General features: G+C 43.8%; 1 protein-coding gene across 2 annotated transcripts in view; it reads right to left on the bottom strand.

Moving 5' to 3' along the window:
- Positions 1–11,241, bottom strand: part of MECP2 (methyl-CpG binding protein 2) — a 74,119-nt gene extending 62,878 nt beyond the window's left edge. For both annotated transcript variants that reach the window (XM_017880731.1, XM_017880730.1), the window contains exons 1-2: positions 11,088–11,241; positions 9,238–9,361 (exon numbers count right to left, since the gene is read on the bottom strand). Coding sequence is in view for 1 of the 2 variants with exons in the window: in XM_017880730.1 (XP_017736219.1) it covers positions 9,238–9,263 (26 nt within the window). In the remaining variant the exon portion in view is untranslated. The remainder of the gene's footprint in view (positions 1–9,237; positions 9,362–11,087) is intronic.
- Positions 11,242–12,105: the final 864 nt, after the last annotated feature.

The raw sequence follows: 12,105 nt of genomic DNA, 5'->3' as shown, positions 1-12,105 counted from the left end.
GATTCTCCTGCCTCAGCCTCCCGAGTATCTGGGATTACAGGCGCCCGGCCACTTTTTGTATTTTTAGTAGAGATGAGGTTTCACCATATTGGCTAGGCTGGTCTTAAACTCCTGACCTCAAGCGATCCACCCGCCTCGGCCTTCTAAAGTGCTAGGAATATATGCGTGAGCCACCACACCCGGCCGAAAATGCTTTAATGTTCTAAAAAATGATTCATACATAGAAAGTAAGCACACGCTTGAAAGTGCTCAAGTTCAAGTTTTAGCGGCAATATGGAATGTTGCAAAAGAGACAGGGACACAGGGAAATGTGCATATCTCAGAAGCCTACTTTGTTTTCTTTCAAATCTAAAAATAAAACCTTTGGACTGCCCAATTAATAAGTCTAGAAAATGCATGCCTTTTTTTGTGGAAAGCTTTCACAAACATGGAAATAAAAATATCTTCTTCTCGGTTAACAGGACTAAAGGACGTAAACATAAAGCAGATGCCAATCCTCGTTTCTGTACAATCCCCTTCTCCCTCATGGCTCTGGACAGGCTTCTACTGTAAAACTATTTCTATGGCACAAGGAGACATATCAAATGAATGAACACTGGTCTGCATGGAGCAACATGGACCACGTTCAAAAGTCAAATGTTGAGCGAAAAGAGTAAGTTGTAGGATGTTTCATATAGTAGGATATCATCCAGTAAATTTGCAAAACACTTTATTCCATGTTGTCATATGTAATACAACAAAAACTTTGCGTGGGGAGTATCCTGGTGACCTTTAGGGGACAAGCTACCTTGGGGAAGCAGGGCAGACAGAGAGTGCAACTACAGGGCTGGGAATTCAGCTGAATCTGTCCTATTTGAGTTCCATAGTAAGAGGGCTGACAGGAATACGACCAACTGCTAACATTTCCTAAGTCTGGGTGAAAAGTACCCAAATAGCTACTACTTGAACTGAGTGTAGAGGCCACGAAGGAAGAGGGTGGGGGAAGACTATGGGAAGACAGGACCTTAGAATGACGCCAGGAATGGTGGAAGAGCTGACAGCATGGAGGAAGAGCTGGCAACAGGATTTAGGGCCCAATTCCTGAGCCCAGGCTTGGGGAGTTACAGCAGTGCTGTCCACAGGGGCTCATCAGAGTGGACTTGGTACTTGACAAGACAGGAGTCAGCTTGCTCACACACTGCTTCCTTTACCATCAAAGTCTTAGGTAAATATAAAAAATAAAAAATAGAACTAAGGAGCACACTTTGTACCATAGATGACTCCCATTCCATGCAAGCTCCTGACCTTCTCACAGCCTGGCACTTTCGCGCATTAGACAATGAACCGTGCTGGAGAAGATGATGCCCTGTCCCCATGAGTCTCCCAGGTCTCCTGGGACAGAAGTGAAGGGAAAGAAGGTTCCATGAAGAGACCTGGAGTGGAGTGGGAGCCCCAGGGGCCCAGTGGATAGGGTGGTGTGGAAAGGGACAGCATAGATGGGTGGAGCACCTCACGCTGCCTTCTGGGGCCCAGGGAACATCTCAGAGTGTGATGGGGCCTGGAAAGAAAGCTGAGCCTGGCCGGGCACGGGGGCTCACACCTGTAATCCTAGCACTTTGGGAGGCTGAGATGGATGGATCACCTGAGGTCAGGAGTTCGAGACCAGCCTCGCCAACATGGTGAAACTCCGTCTCTACTAAAAATACAAAAATTAACTGGGTGTGGCGGCGGGCACCTGTAATCCCAGCTACTTGGGAGGCTAAGGCAGGAGAATCGCTTGAACCCTGGAGGTGTGGGTTGCAGTGAGTCGAGATCCCGCCATTGCACTCCAGCCTGGGTGATAGAGCAAGACTCTATCTCAAAAAAAAAAAAAGCAAGTTGAGCCTATTTGACACACCTGGGGCAGTGGTGCCTGAACACCTGTTAACTGTACAATCTGAAAAGAAAAATGCTCCTCTCCACATGTCCTGGCTGGTTGTTCCTGCCTCGTCTTCACATACTGAACTCTTTGAATGGGCCTGAGAGATTCTCTCCTGTCAGAGCCTCTACACATGCTGGTCCTTCCAAAAGACTCATGCATCTCTCCCCACTGATGCTTTCTCCTTGATCTAGTTATGTTCCCTTATTGTTCAGGTCTTAGATGCCATTTTTCAAAGAACTCTCCTCCCTGACCCACCTCCCAATTCTTGGTAGGATCTCCTCTGATTTTTTTATGTGCTCCCTTAGTGGCTGGAACTTCTCTCCTCTCCATCACAGAGGTTAGCCTCTTGTAAAGTCATAGCCCATTTGCCTGTCTGTGTACCTCCCATTAGACCAGAAGACTGCTGAGGGTAGGATAGTTTCCAGCAGCTAGCACAGTAACTGACACATAATAAGTGTTCAATTAGTACAGCTTAAATAAAGTACTGCTATATAAAGAGTTCAACAGTCACAGAACAACGAAGCAACCACAGCCTGTTCCTGAATTGGATACCTCTTATGCATATTACAGCACGAAGGAGGCAGAAGGTCCAGCAGCAGAGGGAGATTCTCCAACCCCAAGTACCAAGGAGCTACCACAACCTAGAATGCTCCCAAAATAAAAATGCTCCACTTTCTTCAAGGTTCACAAACAAGAACTGGCTGAAGTTCCCCTTGTCAAGTAAAAGGTCCTCCTTCACATGCCCTATTCAGATGAGGTCACTTTTGATGAAATGGAAGTTTCCAAAGTTTTGCTTTCTAGTGCTAACTGCTAAAACTTTTCCTAGCCTAATAGCTATCTGATCTCTACAAATAGTATTGCAGTGGTATATTTGTATGCTTATCTACTCATACACAGCTTTTTCTTTAATAGTGTGTAATTAAAAGGCCACTCTTGTCAAGCTCCATGGCTCATGGTTGTAATCCCAGCACTTTGGGAGGCCAAGGCAGGAGGATTACTCAAGCCCAAGGAGTTCAAGACCAGCCTAGGCAACACAGTGAAACCCCGTGTCTACCAAAAATAAAAATAAAAAATTTAGCCAGGTATGGTGGCACATCCCTGTAGTCCCAGCTACAAGAGAGCCTGAGGTGGGAGGATCACATGAGCCCCAGAGTTCAAGGCTGCAGTAAGCTATGATCATGCTGTTGCACTCCAGTCTGGGTAAAGGAGTGAGATTCCGTCTCTAAAAAAAAATTTCAAACAATAAGTAAAAAATTTAAAAACTTGGTTAATTAAATTGTGGTACATCCATAATAGACTATTTAAACCCAACCCTTAAAAAGAATGATATGGTTCTATATGAACTAATTCTAAATAATCTCTAGGATACATTAACTAAAACAAACAAATGTACACAATATTTTACAGTACGTGTAAAAACACAACGCCCACATACCCTTGTGTATGTATACACATGTAAAATATATACACAAACCTAAACACACAAAAATACGTCCAATAGAGACAAAGAGTAGAACAGTAGTTGCCAGAGGGTGGGCGGGGGGAAGGGGAAAGGGGAGAAGTGGGAGTTAGTGTTTAATGGGTATGAAATTTCAGTTTTGCAAGACGAAAGGTTGCAGAGATGGATGGTAGCAATGGCTGTACAACAATGTGAATGTACTCAGTGCCACTGAATTGTACAGTTAAAATTAAAACTGTAAATTGTTATATATATTTTATAAAAAAATTTAATACATGTGTACACACACACTTTTTTTTTTTTTTGAGTTGGAGTCTCATTCTGTCGCCAGGCTGGAGTGCAGTGGTGCGATCTCGGCTCACTGCAACATCCACCTCCCCCGGTTCAAGCGATTCTCCTGCCTCACCCTCCCAAGTAGCTGGGACTACAGGCACGTGCCACCACTCCCAGCTAATTTTTGTGTTTTTTTCAATAGAGATGGGGTTTCACCATGTTGGCCAGGATGGTCTCGATCTCTTGACCTCATGATCCACCCACCTCGGCCTCCCAAAGTGCTGGGATCACAGGCATGAACCACCGTGTCCAGTCACATATTTATTTTTTTTAAAAAGAAACTGGTAATAGTGGCTGCCTCCAGTGAAAGAAATGAATGTTTGGGGAGAGGGTAGCAGAAAGACTTTACAATATAACTCTTTTTTCTTTATTTTTTAGACAGGGTTCCGCTCTTGTCGCCCAGGCTGGAGGGCAATGGCATGATCTTGGCTCACCGCAACCTCCGCCTCCCGGGTTCAGGTGATTCTCCTGCCTCAGCTTCCCAAGTAGCTGGGACTACAGGCGCACACCACCACACCCGGCTAATTTTTGTATTTTTAGTAGAGATGGGGTTTCGCCATGTTGGCAAGGCTAGTCTCAAACTCCTGACCTCAAGTGATCCACCTGCCTCAGCCTCCCAAAGTGCTGGGATTACAGGTGTGAGCCACCATTCCCAGCCCCACATAACTTTTTTCTATTATTAGTTTTTTTGACACGGAGTCTCACTCTGTCACCCAGGCTGGAATGCAGTGGTACGATCTTGGCTCACTGCAACCTCTGCCTCCTGGGTTCAAACGATTCTTCTTTTTTTAACTTTTTTATTTATTTTTTATTTTTTTTTTTGAGATGGAGTCCCGTTCTGTCACCCAGACTAGAGTGCAGTGGCCGGATCTCAGTTCACTGCAAGCTCCATCTCCCGGGTTTACGCCATTCTCCTGCCTCAGCCTCCCGAGTAGCTGGGACTACAGGTGCCCGCCACCACGCCCGGCTAGTTTTTTTGTATTTTTTTTAGTAGAGACGGGGTTTCACAGTGTTAGCCAGGATGGTCTCGATCTCCTGACCTCGTGATCCGCCCGTCTCGGCCTCCCAAAGTGCTGGGATTACAGGCTTGAGCCACTGCGCCCGGCCTCAAATGATTCTTCTGCCTCAGCCTCCTGAGTAGCTGGGATTACAGGTGTGCACCACCNTCATGGGATCCTCCCGCCTCATCCTCCCGAGCAGCTGGGGCTACAGGCATGAGCCACCATGCCTGGCCCCTCTCTTTATTTTTATCAGCTGTTACAGAAAAGATTCAAAATCTTCATAGAAGAAAATTATCATTTTTACCAGTATAAAACTTTTATTGCATCCCAACCAAGCTAAGATGAATACAGAATTGTTTCAGCAGGAAAAAGTTACCATTATCATAATTCAAGACAAAAATCAGCCCGCAATTACATGAGTTGCAAAACAAACTACTCTAATGTCACAGTCTATCCTAAAGCTCCAACTTACACCAGAATTTAAAACACACACACATATACACAACCCTGTGGATTCCTCCTCATTTATGTAAAACCTGCTTTTGTGATGATCTGCTATTTTCTTGAGTCTTCTGGAATGAGCGCTGTAGCCCCACTCCGGATAAGGAGAAGGTATCACTTCTAGGGCTTAGCACTGCCCCAGGCTTGAAGCAGATGCTCAAATATTTGTTGTGTGAATGAACAATTGTCTGCTGATAGGGCTGCCATCGAGCCTCATAAAGAAAAAATACAGAAAAAAGCAACTTTATAGAGAAAATAGGAAAAAGTTTAAGAGATATTTTGCTTGCTTCAAGAAATCAGCATTTGTTAAGGGTGAAGACTGGATTGACTGGTTCACCAAGTGGCTTAGACACAACTGACTAAGTGGGCTATACCTTATCCCACCCCAAAGTTAAATACAAAACAGGTTATTTTAATCATAGGAAAAACACAGGACAACTTAACTATAAAATTATTATTTTTATTTATTTATTTATTTTTGAGACAGAGTCTCACTCTGTCACCCAGGCTGGAGTGCAGCGGTGTGATCTCGGCTCACCAAAACTTCTGCCTCCTGGGTTCAAGCGATTTTCCTGCCTCAGCCACCCCAGTAGCTGAGATTAGAGGCGCCCGCCACCATGCCTGGCTAATTTTTGCATTTTTAGTAGAGACGGGGTTTCACTATCCTGGCCAGGCTGGTCTCTTGACCTCAGGTGATCCACTCACCTCAGCCTCCCAAAGCGCTGGGATTACAGGAATGAACCACCGCATCTCGCCCTTTTGTATGTATTAAATACGTATGTATGAATATAATACATTATCAGGTTTTTTAGGAAGAAAATACAGATGACTACTGATCTGTTGTTAAGAGTAGGAAAGGATTTCCTGGCGGGGTGCGGTGGCTCACACCTGTAATCCCAGCACCTTGCGGGGCCAAGGCGGGCAGATTATGAGGTCAGGAGATCGAGACCAGCCTGGCTAACAGGGTGAAACCCTGTCTACCAAAAATACAAAAAAAATTAGCCAGGTGTGGTGGCAGGATCCTGTATTCCCAGCTACTCGGGAGGCTGAGGCAGGAGAACGGCGTGAACCTGGGAGGTGGAGCTTGCAGTGAGCTAAGATCACGCCACTGCACTCCAGCCTAGGTGACAGAGCGAGACTCCTCTCAAAAAAGAGTAAGAAAGGATTTCCTAAGTATAAAAGCAAAAGAAGAAATCATAACAGAAGTATTATATATCAGAAAAACAAGAATGAAGACATAAGACAAAATAGGAAAATATCTGCATGACAAAGAGTTAACATCTTTAATACACTAAGAGCTATGACAATGATCATTGAGGTTTAGCCTCAGTAATAATCCAAGTAGCACCAATTTAAAAGATGTATGTCCAATTCTGGGAGGGTATGGGAAAATGGCACTTTCTCAGACTATTGTGGGAACTGGGATAGCCATCTTGGACAGTGATGTGGTGATACCCACCAGAAATTCCAAGTCTAGGCAGCCATTCTTCAAAATCACTGGCACATGAGGAATTTCAATCCTGTAGTATTTTTAATAACAAACCACTGGGAAATCCAACAGAGAGACAATGAAAGCATGATGGTAAGTCAGCCCTGGACTACACTGCTACTTAAAAGAAATGAGGCAGAGATGAATATATGAGATGGATAAATGCAGAATATGTATATATAACACCATCCTGAGGCCGGGCGTACTAAAAAATACAAAAATTAACTGGGTGTGGTGGCAGGTGCCTGTAATCCCAGCTACTCAGGAGGCTGAGGCAGGAGAATCACTCAGACACGGGAGGTAGAGGTTGCAGTGAGCCGAGATTGCGCCACTGCACTCCAGCCTAGGTGACAGAGCAAGACTCCATCTCAAAAAAAAAAAAAAAAAAAAAAAAACACCCTCCTGTATAACACAAAAAGTACATAGTTTAGTCTTAGAAGGATCTACATTAAGCTATTAACAGTGGTTATTCTGGGTAGTGGGAGCAGAGACTAAGCAGGGAGCCTTCATTTTTTTACCTGATACTTTTTTTGTTTTTGAGACAGAGTCTCACACTGTCACCCAGGCAGGAGTGCAGTAGCATGATCTTGGCTCACTGCAACCTCCGCCTCCCAGGTTCAAGTGATTCTCCTGCCTCAGCCTTCTGAGTAGCTGGGACTACACGTGCGAGCCACCACAGCCAGCTAATTTTTGTATTTTTAATAGAGATGGGGTTTTGCCATGTTGGCCAGGCTGGTCTCGAACTCCTGACCTCAGGTGATCCACCTGCCTAGGCCGTCCAAAGTGCTGGGATTACAGGCATGAGCCACCTTGCCCAGCCACCTCATAAATTCTTAAGTGGTTTGATTTTTCTATAAATCCATGTGTTATTTTAGTAATCTTTAAAAAGTAAAAGAAGAAAAATAGATACCAAGTATTTATCTACTAAAGACAGGTACTGTCCTTTGAGAATTCCCTCAAAAGTTCTTTGAAGCTCAAATGGCTACATCTTTCCCATTCATAAGTAATAAGATATTTTAAAAATCTCCTCTTTCTATATTTCTTTTTAAAAGTTTACTTTCAATTAGCTTCCTCGGGTTGAACTCTGTACATTTCTTAGGAGAAACTGTATGGTGTCAACATTGCCTGTTTTATAACATCCATTCGTGATCTGAGAAAAAGACTCTTAAAAACCCAAACCACCCTACAGGCCTAACATCTTCCAGAAGAAACCCATTCACTGCCCATATTACATTTCGTCCACATAATTTCTGAGACAAAGCACAAAGCACTAGCCATACAACTCCCACCAGCATAAATACGTGGAGTACAAAGAATGTCCTGTCAGTCGGGCCCAGAGCACACCCCACAGCAGTAAAGGAGAATGACAATTTGAGTCACAGGATCAGGAGCAGAATCAAATTTGGGATTCAAGGAATGTGATGCTCTTCCTTCCTTCCACACCTTCTATTCTCCTTCAGCCAAACCTTGCCCTCACATAATTCCTAAGCAGGCTATTTCTTGTGGATGTCTACAACGGCTTCACACTGAGGTGTCAGAAACCACAAGAGAGACACAACAAAGTATGACTTAGGGTCTCAGTTGGAACCACAATAGCTGCATATGTGAAAACCCACATTTTGCTTAGGGGAAAAAAAAGGGAAAATTCAATTGGAACATTCGGCTTTACCACACAGAAGTTCTGAAATCCACACGTCAAAACATCATATGTGGAGTGACCACTAATCAAAAACAAAAACAAGAACAAAAACAAACAACAACCACAACAACAACAAACAGCTTGAGATGTTGAGCCTGAAGGGTGAGAAATTAAGGAACCATTCATTTTTTACAAAACTAAAGTCCACACAATGGTGCCAACTAGTTCAAACTGCAGCTGATACAGCACCTGAGTGTCAGACCTAGAATGACTTGGGCCCCCAGCTTTTTACAAAGTACTCATCCTCCTCTAGAGTCCCAAGAACCAGATGTATATCTGGGTACTCTCTTTAGTTACCATGGGAGGAGTGTGGCAAGCACATGACATCAGTCATGGCCCCTGGTGTTCTAAGACAGCTTTCAGGAGGGTGTCCTTCTAGGGAACCAACCATATACCAGTTCCCATATCTGAAAATGCATTACCACTGCTCACTAACGCTGACCACTAAAGCATTTACCCCAAACCGAAGTAAACACATGCTGAAGACCACTAAGGCAACAGCAGCAGCGCAGAAGGGCTCAGTGCAAGCGCTCTCAGCTCAGCTGACCTGCTTCAAGGTGAACTGAAGTTGCAGATCACCAGTTCCGGCTCTAATCTGACGCCCGCCCCCAGATCTCGCTGTGGCGACCAAGTAACCCTACCCACACTGACCTTTCAGGGCTCAGGGAAGTGACTTTTTTTTATTATATGGCACAGTTTGGCACAGTTATGTCTTTAGTCTTTGGGGTACTTTTATACTGTCCAAGAGTAGTATATTTTTTTCCTTTTTTCCTTTTTTTTTTTTTTTTAAAAAAAAAAAAAACAGATGCCAAAACCAGGACATATACTAAAAAAAAAAAAAGGAAGGTTACTTACCTGAGCCCTAACATCCCAGCTACCATGGAATCCTGTTGGAGCTGGTCTACAGAAGCAAGGTGTATTCTGGGGAGTCACATGTCACATCAAAGCAGGAACTGGTGAGTCTGTATTTTTATGGAGCCTAAAACAAAGAAAATTGTAAGTTGAAAGCCCCCATTGAGCTGCACGACCTTTTTCCCAGGGCTATTTGGGACATTTTGAAGATAAACACACAGACAAAGTACTATGCTATTTCCCAGCTTACCTAGCTAGAAACAAAGGATAAACTGCAAATTACTGGCACGTAAGTAACACACAGTGCTAAAATAAAGGAAAGACTCATGCTTGTTAGAATCAACACTATCACAAGTCTTCACCTCTAGGGTACACTTCGACACTACAGAAGCATACCACGAATGGTGATTTCTGGCAAGTATTTCTTCCACCACGTCACATAGAAATTCTCGGGGAAGAATACATATTCAAGAGAATACGCAACATCAAAATATCATCCCTGAAAGAACACATGGAACCTAGAGGCAGTCTCCCTTCTTTTTCAAGCAGCTGAATGAAGTTGCAATGAGCTGCTGTAACAACATCACATAAAGGGGCTTTAATCCTGAGAGAAAAAATCAGCACCAAGGGAAACCAAGTGCTCTGGGAGACCCAAAGCCATCATCCAAAACATGCAAGTCTATTTCAGGGCAATCAGTTTTAAGCCTCTCAGATCAGTCAATCTCACTGTTTAACAAACTGAGTTATTAGTTTGATAGTTTCTCTTTTGCTTTTGAACACATGTTCAAAAAAGCACTTTTGTCAGTACCATTTCTGTCATTAAGATAACCATCATTTCCTTGTTAAAGCCTAAACTGCCCCATATTAATTACCTAATTTCTGATATTATGCTGGCCCAAGAGTAGCACTTTTATAAGCTAAAAACAAAAGCTCAGAGCATACAACTTAGAGACCATCCACACAATTACTCATGTAATCAAACCCGGAAGAAGGGCAACACCAACCAAGTCTTTTACTGCTCTTTTGCTGCTCTATAGCTAACAGGATGGTATCTAAAATTATCTTTTGAGGTTCAGTGAGGCCTCATAATTNCCTGGCCAAGATGGCGAAACCCTGTCTCGACCAAAAAAAAAAAAAAAACCAAACAAAACAAAAAAAAAAATTAGCCAGACGTGGCGACAGGTGCCTGTAATCCCAGCTACTTGGGAGGCTGAGGCAGAGAACTGCTTGAATCCAGGAGGCAGAGGTTGCAGTGAGCTGAGATTGTGCCACTGCACTCCAGCCTGGGCGACAAAGCAAGACTGTCTCAAAAAAAAAAAAGGAAAGAAAGAAAGAAGCCAGAAAATGAGAGCTGTTTGTGAAATCTAATAAAGAAGAAAGTTTATATATATATATAAAACACCCCTAGCTCTTAGGCAAGGAAGACAAGTGCATCCTTACTAAGGTTTAGTCCTGTCAGCTTCAGAGGCAATAATGAGAGCCCAGACTACAGTGTCTACAGGAACTGCAAAACAGCCACACACCACAGCGGGGACACATTCACACGCCACCAGAGCCAGCATACGTGTGCTTGAAGAAGTTATAAAGACTCAGGCTTTTTCTTCTCTAACGAAATGCTCATTCTCCCTTTGATGTGGGGGGGGATGCCCTGCCCACCCCCCAATTCCGGCTCCCACTCAGTTATCCCACACACCATACATACCATCAAAATATTTAAGCAATGGCATGTGAACCAAGCTTTTGACAGGAGAAGGTTTCTTGAAATAGAAAGGCAGAAGAAAACAGATAAAAGCAGAAAAGCTCAACTTCTACTTAAGCCCAAAGAAGAGGGACCTGTTCACATCTTGTCCTACCCGGAATGATGCACACGCACAGGGGCTTGCCGGGACAGCAGTAGTTTCACTGGAAAGGGCTGGTATGGAGGCACCGAGGACAAGGTCCTTCCATCGCAGCGGTGATAATGCTCTACCCAAGAAAAAAAGATTGTGTCTGCCAGCCACGCAAGACTGGTCTGCAAGGATGTCACCATAGTAGAGGGCAGGGAAAACAAGCAGGTGTACTGCCACACTCTTCGGGACTGGCCAGTCTAGGAGTGTGCTTTACCCCATGCACTGAAAACACTGGTTACTAGAAATATCAAACATTTTCTGTGATTCTCTCCTCCTCCAAGATAACTCGGGCAGCTTGAGAACAAACTGCTTTTAGCTAATTAAAAGATTTCTGCTGATATTACCCTTTATAAAATATTTCAGGTTCCAGGACATGTTATTTATCATGCAGAGTCCCAAGCAGGTACAGCAGCAGTGGAAACCAGGCTCCAATAAGGAACTAACAATTTTATCTCTGTTGTTCTTTATTTTAGGTTAAAGAAACGAACTTCTCATTCCATCTCCACATGGGAGGAATGTTCCAGAGGGGGTAACAGCCTATTAAACTCATCTAGCCAGTTGTTTTGTTTCTTTATTTTTTTTCAAACTCCACAGCTTGCCTCCCTACTCCGCTAGATTAGATTGCACAGAGGCAGGGCAGGCACGGGAAACGACTCTGGTTGGAAATTACAAACATATACACACAGAATGTAAGCACCATAACCCTTTGAATACACAGTGGTTTGTGCCTTGCCCCAGACCTACCTAAGGATGTAAACAACACAAAAGTCGGAGTTCTGCTGACTGTATGACACTCTCCTATCAATCGGGTAAAACAAAGACCCAGTACTCTAAGCTTAAAGCATTCCAGGTTAAATTTTAGTAACAGGCAATAGGAAGGTGTGATAGGCCAGCGCTAACAAGAAAGTCATAGATGGTTTCTTTGAGCTGTTAGGACACTGGAAAGGGCTGGTATGGAAGCCCTATGGAGCCATTAGGACAA

The sequence above is a fragment of the Rhinopithecus bieti genome, unplaced genomic scaffold (genome assembly GCF_001698545.2).
Source record: "Rhinopithecus bieti isolate Rb0 unplaced genomic scaffold, ASM169854v2 scaffold_12667, whole genome shotgun sequence".
Lineage (NCBI taxonomy): Eukaryota > Metazoa > Chordata > Mammalia > Primates > Cercopithecidae > Rhinopithecus > Rhinopithecus bieti.
The sequence above is the reverse complement of the archived record's forward strand: the minus strand, read 5'-3'. Positions and strand labels throughout refer to the sequence as shown.